Source organism: Plecotus auritus (genome assembly GCF_963455305.1).
Source record: "Plecotus auritus genome assembly, chromosome: 5".
Classification (NCBI taxonomy): Eukaryota; Metazoa; Chordata; class Mammalia; order Chiroptera; family Vespertilionidae; genus Plecotus; species Plecotus auritus.
Window position 1 is genome coordinate 185,857,219 of NC_137776.1, and position 26,948 is coordinate 185,884,166.

General features: G+C 65.4%; 1 protein-coding gene across 13 annotated transcripts; it reads right to left on the minus strand.

The window, feature by feature from the left end:
* GRIN1 (glutamate ionotropic receptor NMDA type subunit 1) lies at positions 1–26,948 on the minus strand. 13 transcript variants are annotated; one of them, XM_080668907.1, is made up of 22 exons: positions 26,555–26,948; positions 23,757–23,891; positions 20,270–20,446; positions 18,292–18,354; positions 17,428–17,528; positions 12,860–12,981; positions 12,602–12,776; positions 11,009–11,153; positions 10,828–10,911; positions 7,336–7,477; positions 7,128–7,255; positions 6,480–6,644; positions 6,288–6,406; positions 6,064–6,176; positions 5,812–5,960; positions 5,557–5,714; positions 4,916–5,077; positions 4,678–4,787; positions 4,425–4,570; positions 4,135–4,352; positions 3,129–3,239; positions 1–839 (listed from the first exon to the last, which is right to left on the minus strand). In XM_080668907.1, exons 1-22 carry the CDS (start codon positions 26,810–26,812, stop codon positions 740–742), a joined length of 3,081 nt encoding a protein of 1,026 aa, XP_080525033.1. In that variant the 5' UTR covers positions 26,813–26,948; the 3' UTR covers positions 1–739. The 13 variants fall into 13 exon arrangements, with proteins under 13 accessions (XP_080525033.1, XP_080525027.1, XP_080525032.1 ...); XM_080668901.1 differs by having other exon boundaries at positions 1–1,201; XM_080668906.1 differs by lacking the exon at positions 18,292–18,354 and having other exon boundaries at positions 1–1,201.

Sequence of the window (26,948 nt, forward strand, 5' to 3'; positions counted from 1 at the left end):
TGTTCGTACATTCTTTTAGGCATCACCACTGCACACACTGGTCGGGGGAGCGGTGCGCTGCGCTCCGGACTCTGGGGGAGGGTCAGCGCGCATCCGCGCACAGGCTGCGGGGGAAGGCACGCACGCACGCACTGGGACACAGGTGGCTGGGCCTGTACAGGTGGCGGGCAGGGCTGAGGGCAGCCCCGAGCCGGCGATGGGAAGCCGTCCTGGGCTGCGTGCCGGAGGCGGCGAAGGGAGGCGCAGTCAGTCTGGAGGAGCAGGTCGGAGGCAGCGGGAACCCCAGGGAGCCCCTGGGAAGGGCTGCCAGCTGGGGAGTCAGGGTCTGCAGTCAGGGAAGGGCAGGGCCGATTGGCAAAAGGGGGTCAAGAGGAGAAGGGGGAGGTCAGAAGAGGAGAGGGTGGAGCCGAGGCTGCTAGGAGCCCGCCAGGGGCCACAGGCCCCCACTGGGGCTCTGGGCGTGGCCGGGGAAGGGGGCTCAGTCTCTGCTCCCAGTTTCTCTGCCTGGGCCAGGTTCGCCCCTCTCCCTGCTCAGAGACCCCAGCCCTGCCTCTGCCGGAGCACCCCGCGGCCCTGCCCAGCCAGCTTAGCTCTGGCGCGTCTGGGTCCAGCAGGGCTGGCTGCCTGCCAGGCAGCAGGGCAGACGAACGGGCAGGAGGCCCAGGGTGGGCAGTCTCGGGTGGGTGGGCTTCCCTCAGGCCTTCCCGAGCAGCAGGACCCATCAGTGTCCTTGGCCGGGCTAACTGGGCAGGTGGGCGCCTCCGGGGGCCTCACACCACGGTGCTGACCGAGGGATCTGAGAGGTTGAGCGGGCCCGTGATATCAGTGGGATGGTACTGCTGCAAAATAGAAATACACAGACAAGGCGGCCCATTAGCCCGACGCTCGGGGGCACGCGCGGGGCCTGGACGGGTGGACCAGCCAGCCGGCCGGCGGGCAGGCGGGCGCGGCCTGGGGGAGGCTGAGGGTGCTCCTCCCCCTGACCCCGTAGTGCTCCGGGACTCTGCGTGGGCCAGGCCGCGGTCCCGTCCATCTGTCTGTCTGTCTGCGGGGGAGGGGGGCAGAGGAGGGCGGGCAGGGCGTCTCAGCTCTCCCTATGACGGGCACACATCTGCAGCTGGCCCTCCTCCCTCTCAATAGCGCGTCGCGGCAGCACTGTGTCTTTTTGGTTTTGCAAAGCGCCGCGTCCACCCCCGGTGCTCTATAAATAAGAACCAACAATCAATACCCGCTGGCCCCGCGGCCACCAGGGACCCCAGCCCTGAGCGCCCAGTGCCACCCTGGCCCGGACCGGCCACAAGACAGGGGCAGAGGATCTCAGCAGCCGGACCGACCCCCCCATCCCAACAGAGCCCCCCCACCCAGGCCTCCCTCCGAGCAGGTGCCCAGCCCCGAAGCCGAGTGGGAGCTGGGCTGCCCTCCCCCGCCCCGTCTCCCCCAGTCACCCCTGCAGGGAAGGGCCAGGCCCAGATGCCACAGGGAGCCAGAGCTGGCCTGGGGCGGGGGGTGGTCCCTGGTGCCCAGGGAGGCTCGGGCGAGGCCTCCAATGGGGTGTGTCCAGAAAGGCCCTGTGAGTCTCTGAGCTGCACCTGGACCAGGTAGGGGCGAGCCTGCCTGCTCTGGGGGGCGGCCCTCAGTGACACCGCCAGAAGCAGCCTCGCCTGTGGGACTGGGTGCTCCTTGGGGCTGCCTTCTCCAAGTGCTGTCTGGGGGGGACACCTGCGCCCCTGGACTGCCCACCCCCACCACTCTGTGGGCCTGTGCACCCCCTCCTCTGCCTGCCTGCCTGGTGATACCCCTGGCTTGTGCCCTGCCCCCTTTCCCGGGCCTGGGCAGCCCAGCCTGTGCTCCAGCCCCACCAACTCACTGTGTACCCACCAGCCCTGCACCCAGCCCCTGAGGAAGAGGGGCAGACGGGCCTCATGGAGGGGGGGGACAGGGGGGGCTTGGTGCCCTCTGGTGGCTTCACCTTGAATTCACATTGTGCCAAGCCCTGGCTGTGTCCTGGGGGCCTGCCCCTTCTCCTGTGCACGGGGCAGGGTGCCAACCCACTGCTACCTTGCAGCAAGGTCCTGTGGGCTCAGTCCCTGCACGGCCCCCTTCCCACCTGGGACCAGGGCGTGCCTAGCAAGACTGAGTCCGTTTGGGAAGCTTTTGGTCCAAATGCGCACAGATTTTGCGGGGACAAGATGCCCAAGGCAGGAGGGCAGGGAGCCCTGGGCTCAGGCAGAAGGCCTGGCTCTGACGTGGCCTGTGGGTCAGGAGCTGAAGTGCTGGTCTCCTCCAGGGAGGCCTTCCCTTCCTGGCCCTCTGTCTGGGGGCCTCTGTGCCCCACGCTCTGGAGGCCCCCCCTACACCCATCCTCAGACCCTCTCAGGGCAGCCGGTGCGCCTCCTGCGGGGCCCCTGCTCCGCCTGGGGTGGGAGCTGCCCCCTCTGGTCCAAGCCACTACCTGCCTGAGGGTCCCCTGTGGCTGGGGGCCTGTGCCAACTCCAGGCCCCAACCGTCCACCCCGAGGGAGCCAGGCCCGGCCCCCAGCCCGGCCCACACAGAGACCACATGGAGGGGATGCAACAGGCATGGCTCTGGTGAGACAGGTGACACAGGCGTCTGGGGGGGCAGGGCCGGCGGCCGGACAGATGGACGGATGGGACGTCACAGCCACCCCCTCCACGGAAGTCGAGGGCAGCGTGCCCCCGGGAGAGACCGAGCAACCGGTGTGACAGTGAGGTGGTGCGGCCACCTGAGGTGTGAGGAGCCCGGGACCAGGCGGCTCCGGGCTCCCGGGGCCCCGGGCGCGGCCCCGAGGCGGTGAGGCCGACTGTCTGACCGACAACATGACACAGCTTCAAGATGGCGTGTGGCTCATGGCATGGGGGGGACTAACGCAGAGACACATGGGGACGAGGACCCGTGGGGGCCGGCCGGAGGGGGGCCCAGAGATCAGAGAGAGAGAGAGAGAGACCTAGTGCGCTGAGTGAGTCGAGATGAGGGCAGAGGCCACAGCGGTTGGGATGGGGTGGGTGGGGTGGGATGAGAGGGAGGGGGAGGGCACGCCTGATGCACGGGACACAGACACGCAGGGCGAGAGAAGAGTCGGAGACGGGGACGGGCGCTCTTCCCCTTACCGTGTCTTTGGAGGACCTACGTCTCTTGAAGCTGGAAGCCAGGGTGGAGGTGATAGCCCTAAAAGTGGCTTTCTTTTTAGGGTCGGGCTCTGCTCTACCACTCTTTCTATCCTAAAATGAATATGTATAAGTGATTAGACAGCTAGGGGGGACGGCCACACCTGCCCTCGCCTGCTTCTCGGGGGCCGCTGGCCGGCCGCTCAGGCCCTGGCTCCTGCCTGCCTCCCTGCGCCGGGCCGATGGGCCCAGAGCCGCCCCCGCGCAGGCGGCCTCAGCTCCTGCCCGGCTTGGGCCTGACCTTCCTCGTGCTGGGGCTAGACTTGGGGGGGTCCCGTCTGGCTCTCTTCCTGGGAGGTCGCCTGGCTCCCTGGCTCTCAGGTGTCCCAGGAGGGGGGCCCCTCGGGCTCTCCAGCCGTCCTGACCCTGAGGGGGCCCCGCAAGATTCAGGAAGGGGCCGCGGGGCCAAAGGTGGGCGTCCGGATGAATTGGAGCGATAGACAGAGGCACTCCCGGGACCCTGGCCTCGGGTCTGATGGCCAGGCTGGCCCTGTGCCCGCCAGTAAGAGCAGCGACCGGGTCCTAAGAGCAAGAGGGGGCAGATGAGAGGTGGGGGGGCTCCAGCAACCATCCCCCCAAGGCCCTCCCTCTCTGCTCTGCCAGCTTCACCCAAGGACACAGACTCTGGAGGGGCACCCAGAGAAAGAGAAAGAGATGCACAGACTGACCTTGGGCCGTGGGCAGGAGCCACGGCCTCTGCCAGCCCCACTGCCTGCCCCGCCCCAGGTGGGCACGGCTGCCCCTCATGCAGCCTGCCCCCTGCTGGCAGCAAATTCCCAGCGACGCGGCCTGGGCGACAGGCAGGGCCAGCTGGACCCCATGGAGCACAGGACAGAGCAGGCAGCCAGGAAGGAGGCCCGGGGCACTGAGGAGGGGTGCGGGCGGCAAGGGCGGAGAGGCAGATGCGTCTTAGACTCACGTGCTACACCCAGGTGGGTCCCTGTCTTACCCTGCCTCAGTCTGCCTTCCTATGGAATGGGCGCCGGCGGGCGACTCTGGAGACAGAGAGGCAGGCAGAGGCTCGGAGCAGGGCACGTGGCCTCCCTCGGCCTGGCTGGGCCGTGGGCAGCCACCTGCAGGTGGCCCCCTACCGTCGCTGCCCCTGGCTGTGGCTCCTAGCTCCAGTCCTGCTCCCGCGGCTCCGGGAGCCAGGGCCAGCGCTCCGGCCTGTGGGGATGGAGGAGGGCTGGGGCCAGGCTGGGCCGTGGGCACCAGGCCTCAGGGGGTGGCCTGCCCTACCTGCAGGTTCTTCCTCCACACGTTCACCGCGGCGAAGGCCAGCTGCATCTGCTTCCGGCGCGCATCCTTGTGCCGCTTGTACGCGATTTCGATGAAGATCAGGAAGATGCCAGCCACGATGCCCCCGGCCACAAGCATGAAGACCCCTGCAGGCCAGGCCCTGCGCCTCAGTGTTGGCTGGCGGGGGCTGCAGGCCCCGGGGAGGCCCCATCCAGTGTCTTCAGGGGCGTTAAGCGGGAGCGGGGAGACCCACCTGCCATGTTCTCGAAGGTGAGAGTAGCAGGGGCATTGCTGCGCGAGTCACACTCCTGGTACCGCACCCACGTCTTGTCCAGGTCTTCCATGAAGCCGTTCTCGTGGGACCTGGTGGGGCGGGGCAGCAGTGGGGGTGGGGCCGGGGCGGCTGGGCGGGGCCGCCCCTGCTCCGGACCCAGACCGGGAGGCTCTCCGAGGGCGAGGGCGAGGCGGGGCGGCAGGCGGGGCCGACTCACTTGAGGATGGACAGGGAGACGTTCTGCTTCCAGGGGCTGTCCTTGCGCATCCCGATGCCGAAGCCGGAGCGGAAGAACAGCTCGCCCGTGGTCACCAGGTCGCACTTCTGCGAGGCCTCGAACTCCAGCACCGCCGAGTCCCAGATGAAGGCGTGCAGTTTGCTGCAGGCAGGGGCGGGGGTCACGGGAGCCCCCGCACAGCCGGGCTACCCTCGCCCCGCACGATCGCATGCTGTCCTGCCAGCCGGAGCCTCCTCTCTGTCTCCACCCCATGGTTCCCATCCAGCTGGGACCCGCGCTTTTCCTTTAAGGGTGGATGCCTGCTCGTCCAGTCCGCCCCTCGCTTGTCCCGCACGGCCCCGCCCCCTCACTTGTCCCGCACGGCCCCGCCCCCTCACTTGTCCGCACGGCCCCGCCCCCTCACTTGTCCCGCACGGCCCCTTCCCCCTCACTTGTCCCGCACGGCCCCGCCCCCTCACTTGTCCCGCACGGCCCCTCCCCCTCACTTGTCCCGCACGGCCCCGCCCCCTCACTTGTCCCGCACGGCCCCGCCCCCTCACTTGTCCCGCACGGCCCCGCCCCCTCACTTGTCCCGCACGGCCCCGCCCCCTCACTTGTCCCGCACGGCCCCGCCCCCTCACTTGTCCCGCACGGCCTGGATGGCCTCGGCCGCGCTCTCGTAGTTGTGCTTCTCCATGTGCCGGTACATGGTGCTCAGCTCCACCTGCCGCCGGAAGTAGATGTCCACCGAGCTCTGCTTCACCGTCGCGTAGATGAACTTGTCCGAGGGGTTCCTCAGCTGCGGGGTCAGAGGCGGGCTCGCGGCTGCTCCCCAGCCCCGCTCGAGGAGACCCCCGCAGACCTCCCGCCTCCGCCCCGGGAGGGCCAGTTCTCACCCGCGGGTCGTTGATGCCTGTGATGCGCTCCTCGGGCCGGTCCAGGACCAGGAAGGCCGCCAGGTTGGCGGTATAGGAGGCCACGATGATCATGGCGAAGCCGGCCCACACCATGCCCAGGATGCGCGCGGAGAAACTTCGGGGGGCGCCTGTGGACGGAGACCGACCGTCAGCTCCGCGCGGGGCGGGCGGGCGGCGGCGCAGGACCGGGCGGGGCGGGGCGGGGCGGGGCGGAGCCTGACACAGCCTCACCTTCTCCGATGCCCGAGTTGAGCAGGACACCCCAGGAGAACCACATGGCGGAAGACAGGGTCAGCGCGTCCTCCTCCTCCTCCTCGCTGTTCACCTTGAACCGTCCGAAGGGACTGCGGGGCGCAGAGGGCGGGCGGGAGAGGGCGGGAGAGGCAGCCCCGCCCCGCCCTCGCCCGCTCCGCCCGCCCCGCAGGTGGAGGTGTCCGGCCCCCGGCCGCGCTCACCTGAAGCGGTCCAGCAGGTACAGCATGACGGCCACCACGTGCACCGACAGCCCCACCAGCAGCCACAGCGTGCTCTGGAAGGGCTGCATGAACGAGTCCAGCGTGCTCCGCGGGATCTCCTGCGGGCGGGGGCGCGTCAGCGTCGCCGGGGCCCTCCCAGGACCGCCCCTCCTGCCCGGGGCCCCTGCCTACCTTCTTGACCAGAATGGTCAGGCCCTGGTACTTGAAGGGCTTGGAGAACTCGATGTACTGTGCGCGCTCATTGTTGATGGTCAGTGGGGCCACGATCATGTCCGCCTGACCGCTGAGCAGCTCGCCCATCATCCCGTTCCACTCCTTCTTGTTGCTGTTGTTCACCTGTGGGGGACACAGCCGGCCGGTGGGGGTGCGGACACCACTGGCCCCACTCCCGAGTCAGGCTCCCGCCCTAGTGCACCTCAGGGGTCGCCCGCTCCAGACTCCGCCAATCTGAAGGCCCCCCTCGCTCAAGACTCCGCCCAACAGGGAGGTCCCGCCCACTCCAACTCCGCCCAATAGAAAGGTCCCGCTCACTCCAGACCCCGCCCAACAGGGAGGTCCCGCCCACTCCAACTCCGCCCAACAGGGAGGTTCCGCCCACTCCCGACTCCGCCCAACAGGAGGTCCCGCCCAATAGAGAGGTCCCGCCCACTCCAACTCCTCCCAACAGGGAGGTCCCGCCCACTCCAGACCCCGCCCCATAGGAAGCATCTGTCTACTGACTCCGCCCAGACTGAAGGCCCCGCCCACTCACGACCCTACGCGGTAGCAACCCCTTCCACGTGGAAGGTCCTGCGCGGGATCCCCGCGACCCCCGCGTACCCGCTCCTGCGTGCCAAACTTGCCGTCGGCCACCAGGTGCACCTCGTAGGTGAAGTTCATGGTCCGCGCCAGCTTGATGAGCAGGTCGATGCAGAAGCCGTAGCAGCACTGAGGCACCGTGTGACGCGCTGCGGGGAGGAAGGGGAGGTGACCACCGGGCTCCGCTCCGAGCGGCCCGGCCCCTGTGCCCGCCCCGGCCCCCACTCACGGCTGCCCGGCGAGGTGTCATTGGGCCCCGTGCAGATCACTTTCTTGACAGGGTCCCCGTTGACTGTGGACTCCTCCTTGCACGTGCCATCGCTCAGCGTGGGTTTGACATACACGAAGGGCTCCTGGTGGATTGTCACGATCTGGGGGGAGGCGGAGACCAGGTCTGGACCACATGCCCTCGGCCGCGGGGGGTGGAGGGTGGGGAGTGGGGAGTGGGGGGGGCGGGGTCGGTGCTGTCCTCTTCTCAGCGCCCAGAGCCCCTCCAAATCCCACATCCGGACGTTTCCCCTCCTGCTGCTCTCTGGGGCCTCCCCTCCCCAGCCACCAGCACCGCTGTCAGCATCACCTCCCTGCTGCCCCCAGGAGGGGCCCAGACCCAGCACGCAGGAGGCACGTGGCCTCCTACGACATTGCCCTTCCCTTGCCCTTTGGTTCTTGGCTCACACCTCACTCCCTCCATAGGAAGCCCTGGAATGGCCAGTCTGTCCCGGGCACCTTCTCTGACGTCTCAGGGATGAGGAACTCCTTGTCCCAGCCCAGAGCCTGCCCCATGAGGACAGGGCCATGTCCCCTGACATCCCTCAGAGCCTGCACCCGATCCAGGGCCCGCAGTTCCCTTGTCTGATTGCTCAGCCTCCCCAGCAGCGGGTCCTTGTCTGGCCATCCGTCCTTCCTTCCTGTGTCCCCTGTGGCGCCACGCTCCCTCCCATGCGGGGGCTCGTTGGGGCTCCTGCTGGGCTCTCAACTCCCCTTCCTTCAGGGGCTTGTAGGCTGGGGGTGGGGAGGACAGATCCCGGCAGAGGGGTGGCAGAGGGGTGACGGGGGCAAAGGGAGGTGATATTGAAGCTGAGCTGTGGTGAGCAGGGATCATCGGCCTGCAGCCGGGACCGCCTAGCCTCAGTGGGGGCCAGGCCTAGCCTCAGTGGGGGCCAGGCCTAGCCTCAGTGGGGGCCAGGCCTAGCCTCAGTGGGGGCCAGGCCTAGCCTCAGTGGGGGCCAGGCCTAGCCTCAGTGGGGGCCAGGCCTAGCCTCAGTGCGGGGCCAGGCCTAGCCTCAGTGCGGGGCCAGGCCTAGCCTCAGTGGGGGCCAGGCCTAGCCTCAGTGGGGGCCAGGCCTAGCCTCAGTGGGGGCCAGGCCTAGCCTCAGTGGGGGCCAGGCCTAGCCTCAGTGGGGGCCAGGCCTAGCCTCAGTGGGGGGCAGGCCTAGCCTCAGTGGGGGGCAGGCCTAGCCTCAGTGGGGGGCAGGCCTAGCCTCAGTGGGGGGCAGGCCTAGCCTCAGTGCGGGGCCAGGCCTAGCCTCAGTGGGGGCCAGGCCTAGCCTCAGTGGGGGCCAGGCCTAGCCTCAGTGCGGGGCCAGGCCTAGCCTCAGTGGGGGGCAGGCCTAGCCTCAGTGGGGGGCAGGCCTAGCCTCAGTGGGGGCCAGGCCTAGCCTCAGTGGGGGCCAGGCCTAGCCTCAGTGGGGGCCAGGCCTAGCCTCAGTGGGGGCCAGGCCTAGCCTCAGTGGGGGCCAGGCCTAGCCTCAGTGGGGGCCAGGCCTAGCCTCAGTGGGGGACCGGCCTAGCCTCAGTGGGGGACCGGCCTAGCCTCAGTGGGGGACCGGCCTAGCCTCAGTGGGGGACCGGCCTAGCCTCAGTGGGGGACAGGCCTAGCCTCAGTGGGGACAGGCCCAGCCTCAGTGGGGACAGGCCTAGCCTCAGTGGGGGACCGGCCTAGCCTCAGTGGGGGACAGGCCTAGCCTCAGTGGGGGACCGGCCTAGCCTCAGTGGGGGACAGGCCTAGCCTCAGGGCAGGGGCAGCATTTGGCTTTCCCCCTGGGGATGGGGAGTCCCTGGAGGAGCTTGGTGAGTTTTTAAACGTTCACCGTGTTTTTCTCTTAAACAACAACACATGTTTGTGCTTTTTAAAAGCCAGTGAGGCCCTGGCAGGTGTGGCTCCGTTGGTCCCATGCACCGGAATGCCGCCAATTCAATTCCGGGTGAGGGCACACCCAGGTTGGAGGCTCAGTCCTGGGTCGGGGTGCACACAGGAGGCAACTGACTGATGTTTCTCCCTCTCTCTCTCCCTTCCTGTCTCTCTAAAACGACTAAGAACATATTTAAAATAAATAAATGAAAGTCAGTGGGGCTCTGACCGGTGTGGCTCAGTGGATAGAGCGTCGGCCTGCGGACTGAAGGGTCCCAGGTTCGATTCCGGTCAAGGACATGTACCTTGGTTGCGGGCACATCCCCAGTGGGAGGTGTGCAGGAGGCAGCTGATCGATGTTTCTCTCTCATCGATGTTTCTAACTCTCTCTCTCTTCCTCTCTGTAAAAAAATCAATAAAAATATTTAAAAAAATAAAAAGTAAAAAGCTTGCAGCCCAGATGGGACCATCTGACCATTGGTGTTTTCACTTTTCAACACGTGGTGCCTGAGCCTCAGGGAAAGCCCACTCGGCCTGTTGAGGAGGGTGGTGACCCTCAGGCAGGTGCTGGTCAAGGGCTCTGGTGAGAGGCCCGGCGGGTGGAACCAGGACACAGGCAGGGCCGAGAGGCAGGGCCTGGGGCACTGGGAGGAGGTGGTTGGTGATCGAAAACACTGGCCTGGCCCTAGCTGGTCTGGCTCAGTGGAGAGAGCGTCGGCCTGCTGCTGAAGGGTCTTGGGTTCGATTTCAGTCAAGGGCACATGCCCGGGTTGCAGGCTTGATCCCCTGTAGGGGCGTGCAGGAGGCAGCCGATCCATGATTCTCTTCTCATTATCCGTGTTTCTATCTCTCTCCCTCTCCCTTCCTCTCTGAACTCAATAAAAACATATTTTAAAAAGGGACACTGAGGGGGGTCATGGGGGAATAAGGACACATATGTAATACCTTAATCCATAAATAAATTTTTTTAAAAAAGGGACACTGGCTTGGTGTGGGTCAGCAAGGGGAGGGGCCCAGGAAGGAGCCCGAAGTCTCTGGGGAGCGTCAGGCCAAGGAAGAGCAGCTGTGTGGTTTGAGGCCGTGGGGAGGGAGCCGCCAGAGGCCCAGGGAGAGCCCAGGAGGGAGTGGCCCCCGCAGGGAATGCGGGAGGCCAGGGTGGAGAGGACAGTGTCATGGCAGGAAGCTGGGCTGGGGCTGGCTGGGGTGTCCCACAGGAGAGATGAGCAGTGTGGAGGGGGCAGCTCTGGGACCAGAACTCGGACAGAGAGCTGAGGCTGCAGCCCACAGGGTGTCCATCCCTCAGGGAAGTCCTGTCCCTCTCAGCGTCCCCGGATTTAAGTGGGGCTGGGTCAGCAGGAGGGCCCTGGAGAGAGCCACGGGATGGGGCTGCAGCTCCCCCCCCCCCCGCCCCCCCCCCCCGCCTCCCGCCTTCCTGTGCGGAGCCAGGTGTGTGCTGGCAGCCAGGTGCTGTCCAGTCCCCGCTTCCTTCGGGCACTTTCATTGGCGGCGCTGGGCCCTCCCGGGGGTCTGAGGGGTGGGAGGGAGTGTCCAGGGTGAGGGTGCTGGCCAGGGCGGGGCGGCGGGCCCCACCTTCAGCCTGGTGGACATCTGGTACCCTCGGGGTTTCTCTGTCTCTCCGCCCGGCCAGATGATCTTCCGGTCGTTGGGGATGACCTGGGGGTGGGAGTATGAGATGGAGGGTGGCCACGCAGGGGTCTTGGCCCCAGGACCCTAAGGCCCCAGCCCCCACCCCCTCATGACCCCCACCTACATGGGTGCCGTTGTAGATGCCCACTTGCACCAGCTTGCGGTTCTGCAGGTTCATGATGCTGTAGTTGGCGAACTTCCGGTCGCCGTCCTCATTGAACTCCACGCGGCCGGTCACCCCTTCCGCGTACTTGGAAGACATCAGCACCCTGGGGAGGCAGCGTGGGTCCCACGTGACTTCTCAGGGCCTCCGCCCCTGGCCTTCCCTCCCGAGGGGCCTGACCCCGCCTCCCGAGGAGCCTGACCCCGCCTCCCGCACAACCTGACCCCGCCTCCCGAGGGGCCTGACCCCACCTCCCACGTGGCCTGACCCTGCCTTCGAGGGGCCTGACCCCCGCCTCCGAGGGGCCTGACCCCGCCTCCCGCGCCGCCTGAACCTGGCCTTCTGCCCCAGTCCTGGCAGCCCCTGGAGCTGTGAATCTGGCGGGTGGGGCGCAGGTCTGTCTGCACCTGGTGGACAGCACACCCACGGCCGCAGAGCAGCTCCTGGAGCCAGCCCGGTGCTGGGGCTCTCTGTGGGCTGGGACATTCTATCCGCATAGCCCTGTCCTCGCTTTACTGCCCAGGAGGCAGACACGCCAGAAAGGACAGTGACCCGTTTGCCATGGGGAAGGCAGGGTGAGGTCCTGTCTGTCTGCGTGTGCACATCACGCGTGTGCATGTGGCATACCCATTGGGACCATCTGTGTGCACACGCGATTCTTGGTACGCAACCCCATGCACATACATGTGGCATGTGTGTGCTTCAGGTCTCTCTGAGGCTGTGCACATGTGTACATACGCCCTACATTTGCAGCTGTGTATGCTCCTGCTGTGGACACGGTGGGCTGTGGCTCTGCATGTGCAACTCAGTGCTTGCTACGCAGCTGGGGGTGGGACCTAGTGATGGGCTGGGCCTGCCCACCTGAGGGCTGCGAGTTAACGCCTGCCCCACGGTGGCTCGCTCCTTGGGTCTGTGGCCCACCTGGCTCTCTCTCTACAGGTTCGGGTGCCATCCCAGGATTCCTTGTCTGAACGCCTGGGTCCCTGGGAGCGCCCAGTCCCCGCGCGCAGCAGGCTGTCAGCCACCTGGGGAGTGGGGTGGGGTTTCAGGATTGGTTGCAGTGTTAAAAGCTGGGGGCAGGAGCTGTGGAGGCAGCGCAGGGCCTTGGTGTGTGTTGGAAATGGGGAGGTGTGATTATAAAACTGGAGCAGGGGGTGGAGGGGAGGAGTAGGGAGAGGAGGGACCTGGGGTAGGTGACTGTGTCTGTAGTTTGTGGGCAGCCGGCTGAGCTGGACCAGCTGAAGAGCGGTTACTTCCACCTCCTAAGAGCCCTGTCCATCTCAAGAGCGGCCCCGCCCACCTCTTGAAGAGCTGACCACCCACACTGAGAGGCCACGCCCACTCCTAGAGAGGCCACGCCCACCTCTTGAAGAACTGAGCCACCCACACTGAGAGGCCCCGCCCACTCCTAGAGCGGCCCCGCCCACCTCTTGAAGAGCTGACCACCCACACTGAGAGGCCCCACCCACTCCTAGAGCTGCCCCGCCCACCTCTTGAAGAGCTGACCCACCCACACTGAGAGGCCCCGCCCACTCCCAGAGCGGCCCCGCCCACCTCTTGAAGAGCGGCCCGGTTTTCCAGATGTTGGTGTTGCCCACGCAGCCCCGCGGCGGGTCGGTGATGTTCTCCTTCTCCAGGAGCTCGTGCACAGCCTGGGCCACCACGCCCACCGCGTCGCTGATGTGGGCGGACTCGTTCTTGCCGTTGATGAGCTGCAGCCCGATGATGCCTGGGGCGAGCGAGGGTTCAGAGCCGTGGGGAACCCCGTGTGGGGAACCCCGCCCGCCGGGACCAGAGAGGCCCAGCACTCACCGTCCGGGGCGTAGCGCAGGGCGTTCCCGGAGATCTCGCGCTCCCCCACCAGCCACACGTACCCTGAACCCGTCATGTTGAGCATCGCGGCAGCACGGTACACGGTGGCAGCGTCGTCCTCGCTGTGGGGCAGAGGGGGGTGACGGGCCGGGACTCCCGCCCTCCCCTACCCGAGGCTGGCGGGCGGCTACTCTTGGCTACTCTCAATTCCTAGGTCCTCCTCCTGTCCCTGCCTCTCCCCCAGCCCCTCCCCTGGAGGGGGGCCTGGAAGCACCGCAGGGTGATGGGGCCAGCCCTGCCCCCAGCCCATATCTGGGCCAGGGGACCCCACAGAGGTGAGGCGGGGTGCGGCCCAGACCTAGAGCTTCCCAGGCCTCTCTTGCTGGCCCCCTGCCCTTGCCCAGCAGGTAGCCCGGGATGGGCGATGGCCATGGATCATTTTCTATGGATCCCTCTGTTCTGAGTGCTGCATAGGGGGCAGGCGTTGGTACTACCCCTGTGTCAGGAGGGGAAACAGGGGCACCCAGGTCACGTGAGTGGTGATGAGGGGCTGAGTCAGGCCTGGGCCTGAGCCATTCACTCCGGCGCCCCTGCTCCTGTGAGCTCCTGAACCAGCCACACGAGCTCCGGCTCCCACGGCCGCGTTGGAGTGAGGGGCTGGGGGCTCTCCAGGTTGGTCGGGTGCTGGTGGGACCCAGGGCCTGGGAACTGCCCTGAGGATCGCAGCAGAAGCCACAGCGAACAGGAGGGCTGCTGCTCTCCCGGCCGGAGTCTGTGCAAGCAGCCACGCCCTGCCTGCCACCCGGGGCCGGGACCGCTGGCCCGACAGAGCACAGGCCACCCTTGGGCACACACGTGCTTCTGAGACCTTGGAGCGCCCTCATCCCCATGGACCAGGGCTTGGGCCGTCTGGTCAGGACAAGGACCCTGGGCTGGTGGGGCTGCGGGGCCACTGGGAGCCCTGCCAGGCTGGGCCTGGCCCCACATGGACCTGGCCGGTGCATGCGCTGTGCATGGGCAGCGGGTGCAAAGGGGATGGACGGATGCCCGAGGGCTGAGCTGTGGTCACAGTGGCTGACCCTGTAAACCAAGGTGGCCCTGAGCTGCCTAAGGGGTCTGCCCCGAATGTTTTCCAGGATTAGCCGGTGGAGATATAAAAGCCTTCGCTCTAAATGGCAATGGTAGCGCCGGATGTGAGCGACGCCGAGCAGGGCAGCGGCACGCTGTTGGCCTAAACGAGAGCAATTCCGCCACCATCGCCCGCAAAACCAAACTGTGCGCGTAGGGGCCCAGCGTGCCCACAAAGGCTGGCAGGGCCCGCGACGTGGTCAGGTGGGATGACACAGACCTAAGCTTGTGTTGTGTGGATGGGCACATCAGTAAAACAGCTGTAGACAGAAGGCTGGCCAAGCCATCAAACTGGTGCATGGAGATAGCTGACTGCAGCAAACATCCCAGGAAGAGAAAAAGGAAGTGTTTGGAAATGAATTCTCTGCACTTGGTAGAAAATTGGTAAAAAATAAAATAATAATAATAAGATTGGCTTGATGGGGTTTCTCTACAGAATGCATGAAGCAGGAGCCAAAATGTGCCAGTTCGGAGTGCCAGGGTCAAGGAGGCTGGTGCTGGCACTCCCAGGGGGCAGTCGAGGACAGCCTGGCCGCAGGGCTTCTGGGGCTGAGGGCGCTGGGGCTGGTCTGCCCTCTGCGGTGGGACTGGCCTCTGCTTCAAGGAGGCCAGCGTGTGAGGGGCGGGAGCCTGCCAGCCCAGAGGCCTTGCATGGGTGGATTCAAGAGGGTGCTGGTGGGTGGTGGTGGCTGTGAGTGCTGAGCCTTGGTGGGCAGTGTACCTACCTGTGCGGGATGTATGCATATAGGTAGCATAGGTGGTATGGTGTATGTGATTATGCACACGGCATGCACACACATGTGTGCCGTGTGTGACAATGGAGTACATGCATGTACTTGCATATAAGTGTGTACACGACGGTGTGTATATGTATTCATTTGTGTGTGTGATGTGCCTGCTTATGCACACATGCAATATCTTGTGTGCACATGTGTATGGTGTCTATATGGTGCCTGTGTGTAAGCATGTGCACACATTATATATGATGTGTATATTGTACATACACATGTCTATAGGTGTGTGTGCACATGTATACACTATGTGCATGCTGTGCATTCATGTGTGTGTGCGTGTGTTTGGTGTGTATTGTGTATGTGGTGTCTGCATGTGTGTGGTGTGTGAGATAACACATGGCATGCATGTGTGTGACAATGGTGTGAATATGCTGTGCACACGTGCACACATGCATGTATGGTGTGTGCACATGGGTGTGCATGTGTGGTGTGCATATAATGTGTGTGCATGTGGTGTATAGGGTGTGTGCTTGTGTGCGTGTGGCGTGCACCTAGTTCCTGTGAGTGTCTCTGTCTGCTGTGACCAGGCCCCCTTCTCTGGGCCGACCTTTACCTTTCTTTGGAGCCACATCTGGCAAACTGGTCCTTGACCCGGGGCTAGTGACACAGGACAGGACCCTCCCAAGGCGTGCCTGGGGCCTTCCCCTTCCATGCCTGCAGCGCGTGGTGCAGGTGCCAGGGAGCAGAGGGAAACGGTGGAGACATGCCCCACCTCCCCCCGCGCCGGGACCTGGGGTGGTGGGGTCCCAGGTTGGCTTTACGTGCGGCTCTCTGGCTCGTGTCCTGGTGGCCACTCCGATTACAGTGTGTGGATGGGCAGGCCTAGGTTGGCGCGACCTTGGCCTTTGCAAATGTGCACCACAGTTGAACAGCTGTGTTTGGGGTCACGGCTTCCTCGGTGTGCTCTGTCCTGGATGAAGGGCCTGATCTAGCCTCCTGTCCACTGGCCTGTCTGCCCATTAGTGCACCCACCAGCCACCCTCCACCACCACAGCCTCCCAGTCTCCCTCCAGCCCTATGACCCGTGAGAGTGTAACCAATAGGGAAATAAAGGAGGGGGTCTAGGCGGGGCTTATCCTGGGCGGGGCTTTCTCTGGGCGGGGTTTACTCTGGGCGGGGCTTGTCCTGGGCAGAGCTTTCTCTGGGCGGGGCTTGTCCTGGGCGGGGCTTGTCCTGGGCGGGGCTTGTCCTGGGCAGGGCTTGTCCTGGACGGGGCTTGTCCTGGGCGGAGCTTTCTCTGGGCAGGTTTACTCTGGGCGGGGCTTGTCCTGGGCAGAGCTTTCTCTGGGCAGGGCTTGTCCTGGGCAGAGCTTTCTCTGGGCGGGGCTTGTCCTGGGCAGAGCTTTCTCTGGGCGGGGCTTGTCCTGGGCGGGGCTTGTCCTGGGCAGGGCTTGTCCTGGGCAGGGCTTGTCCTGGACGGGGCTTGTCCTGGGCGGAGCTTTCTCTGGGCAGGTTTACTCTGGGCGGGGCTTGTCCTGGGCAGAGCTTTCTCTGGGCGGGGCTTGTCCTGGGCAGAGCTTTCTCTGGGCAGGGTTTACTCTGGGCGGAGCTTTCTCTGGGCGGGGCTTGTCCTGGGCAGAGCTTTCTCTGGGCAGGGTTTACTCTGGGCGGAGCTTTCTCTGGGCGGGGCTTGTCCTGGGCGGGGCTTTCTCTGGGCGGGGCTTTCTCTGGGCAGGGCTTGTCCTGGGTGGGGCTTTCTCTGGGTGGCACTAGGTCCAGGCTGGGCTTGCTCTGGGCGGGGTTTTTCTCAGGGAGGGGCCGTGTGCCCTCCTGACTTTGCCTGGGCGGGGCTTTAAACCCTTCTCTGAAGCCCTCCCCATGGGGCCTAGAGTTGGATGGTCAGCGTGGGGAGGTCACTCGTGATTCTGAGACCCCTGTTCGCCACTGCAAGGGGCACCTAGCTCTGTGCCCGAGGTTTGCTGACGGAACGTGCAAACGGTCCCCGCCTGGGACTCAGCATGCTGCCGCCCACTCGCCTGCAGGGCAGCAGCTCTGGGCCGGGTGGTCCTGCTGTTTCTCTGCCCTCGACCGGAGCCCAGTGGGGCTTCCGCGTGGCGCAGGCAGCGGTGGGCCCACCGCACGCTCCTGGCGGGCCTCTTCTGGGTGCTATTCTGGGGGCCCGGACCTTCCCTTCCCAGGAGGCCCAGCCACTGGCAAAGGGCGATTTTTACTGTCGCTGGTCCCTGAGGGGGGAGGTGTGGGGCCGGGCCCTGCCAAGGACAGCCTGGGTCCACTGTCCCTGAGTGTTCCCCTCCCCGGCTGCCTCCTCCCACCGCTCCAGGCCTGTCCCTGCCTCAAGCCTTCCCGCCGGACACGCCATCCTCAGGGCCCCTCCCTGAGTCCAGTCCCAGCGTGCCGTGTCACCCCACCTGCCTTCCTAAGGGCAGGAACTTGTCCAGACCCAACCCAAGCCCAGCTCAGGGCAAGGGGCGTGGTGACTGTGGCAGGGAAAAGCCAGGGAGGGTGGGCAGAGAGGCGTCCCACCTGCCAGGTTGCCAGGCCCCCAGGTCCCCGTGGAGGGCTCTCTGTGGCAAGGGCACGCGGGACGCTGAAGAACAATGCTGCTCTCAGCCCTGGCCCAGGTGGTGGGCTTCTGGCCCAGGTGCAGCCCTGGGTGCAGTGGGGGCGGGCCCCGCCCAGCCTCACCTGGCGGAGAGGATGATGACCCGGGCCTCCAGCTCCCTTGCCTCCATCAGCAGGGCCGTCACGTTCTTGGTCCCCGGGTCAAACTGCAGCACCTTCTCCGCCTGTGGTGTGAGCAGGAGCGTTAGCCGGTGTCCGGGCCGGGGACACAGCGCCTCAGGGGCGAGAGTTGGGCCGCAGCCACTAGGAGTGCCGAGGCAGCGCCGCTACGGCTGCCTGGGCCTGCACCTGCCACCTGGCCCTGTCCACTTGCCTTCCTGGCGCCTGGCCTGGCCTGACCTCGCTCGTCCTTCCTGCGCCTGCTCGCTGGCCTGCGCTGCGCCTGCTCTCGGACCTCTCTCTCCACCTGTCACTGTGGTCCTCTGTGCGCTGAGCATGCAACCGATGGGCCGAGACGCAGAGAGCGTGCAGCGGACTGAGACTGGACGAGGTTTGGAATGCAACTGGGAGCAGAGATGGGGCGGACTTTGCCCAAACCACGGGAGATCCTCTGAGGCCCGACTCCGCAGGCCCCCGCAGAGCGGCCCGGACCCCATCAGGCAGGCGGGCGGGCGGCTGGACGGGCGGGCTCCCTCCTGGGTTCCACGAGGAAACCCGGGGGTCCCAGAGATTCGCATGCACTTCCCGAGAGCGGCTCCTCCTGCAGCGTGCCTGCTCTCACGCGGGCCCCGGCCACGTGATGGACCGGCCGTGGGGGACCCACGCGGCCTCTCCTGCCCGCTCCTGCCTGCGGCTGCCTGCTCCTGACCTCGCTTCTCCTCACTGCTCGGCCTGCGCTCGCCCGGGGCCTGGGCCGGAAGACGGCCTCGAGGCCAGGCGCCGGCCAAGCCCCTGCCGGTGGGTGGCGTGCAGTCCATGCATATATACCTTGGGTCCGCGCTTGTTGTCATAGGACAGTTGGTCGAGGTTGTCATAGTTCCTTTTTTTACTCTGATGAATAATGTGCACAGAGAAAATATGCAGACACAGAAGAAGATTATAAACGGTTGAAAATGACGGCGCTAAAGCAATCACACCACCTCCTCGGCACGTCTGCAGATGGCACGTACCTGGAGCTCGCAAACACCTGGGCCCGGGGCGGGGCGGGGCCGGGGCGGTGCTGGGGGCGGGGCCCAGGGGCCACGGAGCTGTCTCTCGAATCAGTCATACTTGGGAGAAAGGCGCCCCTGTTCCCGCCCATGCCACACGGATCCCTTTGGGGCCCCCCTGCCACCCTACCCGCCATGCACCTGCTGTGCCCCATGTCAGTCCTGAATGGGGGTGAGCAGCCTCTCCCGGGCCCTGCCCTGACATCCCGCCTCCCCGCACCCTCCCGGGGCCTTTCTAAGGGGTCCGTGTTCTGTCCTCGCTGACGGGGGTGCACACACCCATTGGCCTCTGGAGAGCGAGAGGGGTTTGTGTGCACACGTGTGCACAGGGGTGGCAGGCACGTGCCTGGGAGCGTTAGCCTACGTAAGCCACAGGGCGGGTGTGAGGGCCAGTGTGTGTGTGTGTGTGTGTGTGTGTACAGGCACATGTGTGTGAGCTGGTGAGGGAGCGTGTCTATGGGCCACACGCCTGTGCCCGAGTGCCCGGCGGCCTGCAGGAAGGGTCTGGGGGCAGGTGTAGAGTGACCATAAGGGTATGCACGCATGGCTGGTGTGGGGGGGTGTCTGGTGAGTGTGAATGTGCACTGGGCATGTGCATGTGTGTGGCCCGGGGTGGGTTCGCCCGGAGGACCTGCCTGCCTGGTGTGGGGGTGCTGTCTCGGGGGTTCCCCAAGGCGCTGGCAGCCAGCCCTCCCTCCCAGCCTCAGCCGATCCCCACAATAGGAACCCCCAGGCCCTCTGGGTCTGCTCTCAGGTTTCACCCCCCCCCAACCAGCACCCACTATTCCTTCGTGGTCTATGGCACCCGGGGCCCGGGGTTGGCACTAAACCTGCTGATGCCCCGCTGACACCCAGAGAACATGCTCCCCGCCCTGGCCTGCCTCCCCCCATCTCTGCCTCCCCCCCTTTCTGCCTCCCTCCCTCTCTGCCTCCCTCCCTCTCTGCCTCCCCCCCTCTCTGCCTCCCCCCCTCTCTGCCTCCCTCCCTCTCTGCCCAGCTTGGCCTCCACCCCCCGGGGCCGGGGCCCAGCGCTGAGGGCCAGGCTCTGGGCTGGGACAGCCTCTCCCTGGGCCTCTGGTAAGCACCAGCTGGCAGTGGGCGGGCAGTGAAGAGGGGGGGTCACCTGGACCCCCAGAGATTGCCGTTCTTGTCTCTCGGCAGCCCTACAGCGTGGGGGCGGGGCTGGGAGGGGTCAGTGTATCCCAGAAGCAGGTGTCACATGGTCTCCAGGCGGAGCCAGCCCTGTGGTGAGAGGTGAGAGTGATGGGGGCAGAATCCAGGTGGGGGTTGGGGTGGCTCATGCCCGGGGACAGTGGTCAGGGGAGGGTGACTGGCGCTGTGAGGTGGAGGCTGCGCGCGTGGAGGGAGGGGCCATTGAATGGGTGGCCGCAGGGAGGTAGCCGGGCCCTTTGGGAGGGGCGTGGCCCACGAGGCCATCCCTGTGCAGGGCGCCCTGTGGGGGGGCCGCTGGGGAGGGGCAGGAGCACCCCGAGTTCAGAGAGTGGCTGGTGGGGGGGCTGCAGGGGCAGGAAGGAGGCCCAGCGGCGGGACATGGACCCGGAGGGGCGGGCGGGCGGGTGTTTGCCGAGCTCCAGGTGGTCCTGCCTCGCCCGCAGGGACGGACACAAAGGAGATTTGGACTAAATGGCAAAAGCGAGTGAAATGAGCCGAGGACAGGCCGGGGCAGGCGCCGGACGAGGTGTGCTGGCCATGCAGGATGGAGAGAGAGACGGCGGGCAGCGCCCGCCCGCGCCCACCTTGGACTCGCGCTCCTCCAGCAGCGTCTCCAGCCGCTTCTGCGCCGCGCGGCCCTCGTGGTCGTCGCTGACCAGCAGGATGATGTGGTTCCAGCTGTAGACGCGCATCATCTCGAACCAGACGCTGGACTGGTGGGAGTAGGGCGGCACGGTGCGCAGGAAGCTCAGGTGGATGCTCTGCGGGCGGACAGGCGGACAGGCGGGCGGGCGGGCGGCTGAGGGCACCAGGCTCCCCGGCTCCTCCCTCCTCCCGCACCGCCGCACGTGCCCACAGCCAACCAGCGGCTGCTGCTGGACAACCTGGGCTCAGAAAGTGCTCCCCAAGCCTGACTCCGGTGGGTGTGGCTCAGGGGTTGAGCATCGACCTAGGAACCAGGAGGTCAGGGTTCGATTCCCGGTCAGGGCACGTGCCCGGGTTGCGGGTTTGATCCCCAGTCGGGGGCTTGCAGGAGGCAGCTGATCCATGATTCTCTCTCATCATGGATGTTTCTCCCTCTCCCTTCCTCTCCCTTCCTCTCCGACATCAATGATATCCTATATAATAAAAGGCTAATATGCAGATCAACCGAACGGCAGATCGGCCAGTCGCTAAGATGCACGCTGACCACCAGGGGGCAGACGCTCAACACAGGAGCTGCCCCCTGGTGGTCAGTGCGCTCCCACAGGGGGAGCCCGCTCAGCCAGAAGCCGGGCTCGTGGCTGCCTCTCCCTCCTCCGTGGCCGTTGGACATCCCCCAAGGGCTCCCGGACTGCGAGAGGGTGCAGGCTGAGCTGAGGGCCCCACCCCAGTGCACGAATTTCGTGTGCTGGGCCTCTAGTATCTACACTAATACAAGAGAAGTATGCAAATTGACCGTGCCTCTGCGACACCCACCAGCCAATCAGGCGTGCGTATGCAAATTAACCCAACAAAGATGGTGGGTTAATTTGCATACACAGGTGTGGAGCGGCTGGGTGGGGCGGGATGCCTGCTATGAGGGGGAGGGCGGGGGGTGCAGAGGGAGCCACAGGAGCGGCACTCCGGCCGGGAGCAAAGACTTGCAAAGGCTCCTGGACGGCGGCTGGGAGCGAAGCCAGCAGAAGGAAGGCCTATTCTTGCACGAATCTCCCTGACATCCGGCCTCTCGGAGGTCCCCACTGGGCTTCCCCCAGGTCCTTCCCAACATCAGGTGGCTGGGATTTGTCCGGGAGGCTCAGCATCTCCAGGGAGGGAAGGGGGAAGGGGCTCCACCTTCCCAGCCAGTCCCCAGTCTGTCCAGGCAGCACTGGCAGCCCCACTGGTGTCTCTGCGACCCCCGATCTTGTGGTCCTGAGAGCTCCAGATTGTGGCCTGGGGCAGTGCCTTGGAGCCTCAGTGCAGGATGCTGCTTCAGCCCTGGCTGGTCTTCCCAGTGGTTAGAGCATCGGCCCACAGACCCAGGGGTCCTGGGTTCGATTCCCGGTCAGGGTACATGCCCTGGTTGTGGGCTCGATCCTCAGTGCAGGAAGCAGCTGATCAATGATCCTCTCTCCTCATGGATGTCTCTCTCTCCTTCTCCCTCTCCCTTCCTTTCTGAAATCAATAAAAATATACTTTAAAAAACAAGAATGGCCCTTTGGCCCTCGCTGGTTTGGCCAACTGCTTAGAGCTTGGCCCACGGATCAAAGGGCCTTGGGTTCAACCATCAGTCAAGGGCACGTGCCTCACTGCAGGGTCCCCGCCCCGGTAGAGAGGGGTGCGGGAGGCAACCAAGCAGCGTGTCGCTCTCATGTGGCGATTTCCCTCTCTCCCCTTCCTCTCTCCCTTCTACTCTCTCTAGACATCAGTGGGGGAGGGGGGTCCTCGAGGGAGGGTTAGAAAAGAGAAATTAGAGCGCCGTTGCCTCTGTCCGTCATGCACCAGCCGCAGGGCTGCACGGTGGCAGCTGGGGGCTCGGGGGGCTGAGCCAGGCCTTCCAGTCCGTGCTGGGCACCGCTTGGCTGTGGATTGGGACCAGGAGTGGGGTCGGGACAGCTGGAGGTGTGGCCACGACGCTTGTCCTCATGCTGGACCAGAGAGTTGGCCACGGTTTGGATCTGGCCCCTCCTCCCAGCCTCTCCCCCTCCTCCCAGCCTCTCCCCCTCCTCCCAGCCTCTTCCCTGCCTCCCAGCCTCTCCCCCTCCTCCCAGCCTCTTCCCTGCCTCCCAGCCTCTCCCCCTCCTCCCAACCTCTCCCCCTCCTCCCAGCCTCTCCCCCTCCTCCCAGCCTCTCCCCCTCCTCCCAGCCTCTTCCCTGCCTCCCAGCCTCTCCCCCGCCTCCCAGATCTCCCCCTCCTCCCAGCCTCTCCCCCGCCTCCCAGATCTCCCCCGCCTCCCCGAGAGATGTTTCTCCTCTTTGGAGCTGAGGAGGCTGGTGCCCGGGGGCCAGGAGGCAGGAAAGGAGCCCCCACCCCCCACAGTCCAGGGACCTCTGCTTCCGGGCTATGGTGCCTGACCCTCTCAGCGGGCCTTCCGCCGGGTGTGTGAGTGTGAATGTGTGAGCATGTGCTGGTGTGAGCATGTGTGTGGATGTGTGTGAGCATGTGCTGGTGTGAGCATGAATGTATGAGCATGTGTGCATGTGTGAGCATGTGCTGGTGTGAGTGTGTGTGTATGAGTGTATGAACATGTACTGGGGTGAGAGTGTGAGTGTGAGTATATGAGCATGTGCTGGTGTGAGTGTGAGTGTGTGAGCATGTGCTGGTGTGAGTGTGTGTGTGAGTGTGAGTGTATGAACATGTGCTGGTGTGAGTGTGAGTGTGTGAGCATGTGTGCATGTATGAGCATGTGCTGGTGTAAGTGTGTGTGTGAGTGTGTGCTGTGTGCATTGCTGTGCATGTGTGTGTGTGTGATAGACGGAGTGTGTGTGGGTGTGAGTGTGATAGACGGAGTGTGTGTGGGTGTGAGTGTGTGTGTGATAGACTGAGTGTGTGTGGGTGTGAGTGTGTGTGTGATAGACGGAGTGTGTGTGGGTGTGAGTGTGTGTGTGACAGACTGAGTGTGTGTGGGTGTGGGTGTGAGTGTGATAGACAGAGTGTGTGTGGGTGTGAGTGTGTGTGTGATAGACGGAGTGTGTGTGGGTGTGAGTGTGTGTGTGATAGACGGAGTGTGTGTGGGTGTGAGTGTGTGTGTGATAGACGGAGTGTGTGTGGGTGTGAGTGTGTGTGTGATAGACGGAGTGTGTGTGGGTGTGAGTGTGTGTGTGACAGACTGAGTGTGTGTGGGTGTGGGTGTGAGTGTGATAGACGGAGTGTGTGTGGGTGTGAGTGTGTGTGTGACAGACGGAGTGTGTGTGGGTGTGAGTGTGTGTGTGATAGACGGAGTGTGTGTGGGTGTGAGTGTGTGAGCTTGCACAGCTGCGTTCCTTGAGCCCAGGCCCCTGGTCTGAGCACCTGCCCGTGTGCCCCGCAGGCAGCGGCCATGGCCCTGGGTGGGCACCGTGGGGCTCAGCGCGGGGCCGGGCCCCGGGGCGGCCAGGGCTCAGGCTCACCTTGTCTGAGTAGATGGACATGCGGGTGGTGAGCCCCAGCACGGGGATGCGGTAGAAGCCGGCGGTGTAGGAGACGGGGGTGGGGGTGAAGTGCTCATTGGGAGTCGGGGGGTGGCTGACGAGGATGGCGTAGACCTGTGGACGAGGGACAGCGTCAGCGTGAGTGTGGGCGGGCCGTGCCCTGAGCCGGGCCATGGCCGGCAGGGGGGCGGGCAGGGGACGCCATCTGTGCGCACACAGCACAGGGCGCACACCCGCAGGCAGGACCCAGAACCGCCCTCTGAGTATCAACAAACCGCAGGGCGAGTCAGAGGCAGAGCCAGGCTGGGGTGGCGCTGAAGACACACAGGGAGGCCACGGGCCCTGGCTCACGCCGCCCCCTCCCCAGGCCTCTGGCCGCCCTCACGCTGCGGGGGCTGCCTCCAGTGTGCACTGAGAGCGAGGGTGGAGGCCCGTCCCCGGCCGTACAAGTCACCCCAGAGTGCGCTGGGAGGAGGCTGGTCCTGGACCGAGCGGACAGCCACACCCACACCCTGTCCCTCATCCGCTCAGGGCTGTCGCTCCAGAGGCCGAGCGCCAGCGAGAGGCTGGGTGAGGAGCTCCCCACGGCCTCCAGGGGCAGCGGGGCTCCCTCAGTTCGAAGGAGACCCAGTGCCCAGGCTCAGGGGTGGGGTGGGGGGGAGCAGACAGCTGGGCGGCTCGACGCTGTCCTCACATGAGAAAGACTGGTGACGCCCAGCGGGTGTGGCTCAGTGGTTGAGCAACGACCTATGAACCAGGAGGTCGAGGTTCGATTCCTGGTCAGGGCACATGCCTGGGTCATGGGCTAGATCCTCCCTGGGGGCATGCAGGAGGCAGCAGATCGATGATTCTCTCTCATCATTGATGTTTCTCTCTCTCTCCCTCCCCCTTCCTCTCTGAAATATCCTATATAATAAAGAGGTAATATGCAAATTGACTGTCACGCCATCACAAGATGGTGGTACCCACAGCGGGAGCAGGGCCGGCTACTCTGCTCCTGCCACCGGAGTCCCCTCAGCCCCGCCAGGGGCCTCGGGTCCTCCTGCACCCCCCACTGACTGAGGCTCAGGCAAGCAGGGCTGGCTGAGGCTTCCGCTGCCGGCAGTGGCAACAGCAGAGGTGTGATGGGGGCATCGCCTTCCCCTGATCGCCCGGTCGTCTCCCACCCCTGAGGGCTCCCTGACTGTGAGAGGTGGCAGGCCGGGCTGAGGGACATCCCCCTCCAGTGCATGAGTTTTCATGCCCCGGGCCTCTAGTAAATACATACATACATACATACATACATACATACATACATACATACATGAAGGACCTGTGCCTGCCCAGCTCTGCCTTCCTCTCTCTGAGCCACACAGACACCCTGCCTCTGTGAACCGAAGGGTGCTGTGCACTGGCCTCCATGCAGGCAGCGACGGCCGTGCCGCTCAGCCTGGCCCACGGGGCGGGCTCAGCGAGGTTCAGAGATGCTGTCACCTCGGCCCATGGGGCTGCCTATTCCCTGGGGAGACAGTTGCCCAGACAGCAAAATTGTGAGCTGGAGTGGTGACCCCCAGAAAGGGCCCACCTGGACCCCTGACTGCTCCTCCCCCTCCCACACAGCGTGTGACGGGAGGAACACCCCCGGGCGGGCGTGGGCGCGGCTGGTGAGGGAGGGAGGGAGGGAGGGAGGGAGGGAGGGAGGGAGGGAGGTTTCTGAGCAATGCTCTGGCCTGGCTTCGGCCGGTGAGCTGCTGGGACTGGTCTCCCGTCCCTGGCCCTCCCTCACCCGCCCCCCTCCCCCCGTTGCACCAGAGGTGCCCGGTCCGTGTGGGCATCGGCGTGTGTGTGTGCGTGTGACATGAGGGCGTTTGGGAGCGTTGGCCAGGGATGCGTGTGCACACGGTACCCCAATACGTCTGTGTTTTACGTACATTTGGAGGGACCCTGAGCCTGGCGTGTGTGAGCAGGTGTTGGATGTGCCCTGCGTGTGCCAAACAGTGTGTGGCACATGCGTGCATGTGTCCGTGGCTTTGCGTGGGGGGGGGGCAGGGGGTGCGAGTGTGCAATTGAGTGTGCACTGCGATGTGAGCTGGCGCGAGGCCCCGCCCCCTGCACAGACAGGGGTGTGTAGGGGGCAGGGTCTAGGGGCGGACACGCTCTTCTTACATAAACGGCTGCAATGCGGCCATCCCACAGCCTCATTGGCATGCAGGGCCCGTGCCCGGCGGATGGCTCCCAGCGCGTGCCACCCTGAGTCCTGTCCTCCCCCGCAGCCCGGCTGCCTAGCTCCCCTGCTGTGCCCGCCGCCTCCCCCCCCCCCCCGCCCCCAGCCCTGCTCCTGCCCTCCAGCGCCTGGCATTTCCCAAAACAGGCAGACCTGTGGTCTAGGCGGGGGAGGAAGGGAAGGAGGACTAGAAGCCGGAACAATGATGCCCCGGGCGCCATCCTGCTTAAAGCCCTGCTTCTCGTGACTGGGACAGGCACCTCTGCTGTGACCGGGAGCCCCCCCCCCCGCACACACACACACATGCCAAACGCCTGAAACACGTCTGCACACACTGCTCAGGGCCTGGAGCCCTTCTGAGGGGTCACTGGCCACAGTGGTAGGTGACCAGTCTGGGGGCCCAGATGGACGCTGGCTGCTCCTGAATCCAGCCCTCTCTAGCCCGAGGCAGCTGGTGGGGGGGGTCCTTTCCGTGGGAAGGCGGATGGAGCTGGGACGCGCGAGGTGGTGGAGGGGAGGTGGGAGGTGGGAGATGGGAGGGAGGGGGGAGCTGGCGGCGGGGTGGGGGGCGCACCTGGCTGGAGATGAGGTCCTCGCACACCGACAGGGCCATCTGGATGGCGTTGGGCTTGTGCGTGACGGAGGTGGCGTTGAGCTGGATCTTCCAGGCGCCGTGCCGCTTGTTGGCCTGGTTCACGGCCTCGCGAAACACCTGCTCGTGCTTCCGCGTGCTCAGCACCGCGCCGATGTTCACGATCTTGGGGTCGCAGGCGGCGCGGGCGAAGGAGCAGGAGAAGAGCAGGGCGAGCGTCAGCAGGCGCATCTTGCTCATCGGCGGGCGGCTCGGGCGCGGGGCCCTTGGCGCATCCCCGGCCCCAGCGGGGCGCCCCGGCCGGCCTGCGCGCACCCGATCCCGCGGGCGGGGGGCGCCAGGTCCCCGGGAGCCTCACGCCCCAGGACGTCTTCGG

Bases quoted from the DNA above. Each gene is read 5' to 3' on its own strand.
- GRIN1 (XM_080668901.1), bottom strand. From the start codon at position 26,812: ATGAGCAAGATGCGCCTGCTGACGCTCGCCCTGCTCTTCTCCTGCTCC. The intron at 17,529-18,291 runs GTATATATGCAT...CTCACACCACAG, and splicing joins ACAACAAGCGCGGACCCAAG to GCGGAGAAGGTGCTGCAGTT. The intron at 7,256-7,335 runs GTGAGTGGGGGC...TCCTCCCCGCAG, and splicing joins TGACACCTCGCCGGGCAGCC to CGCGTCACACGGTGCCTCAG.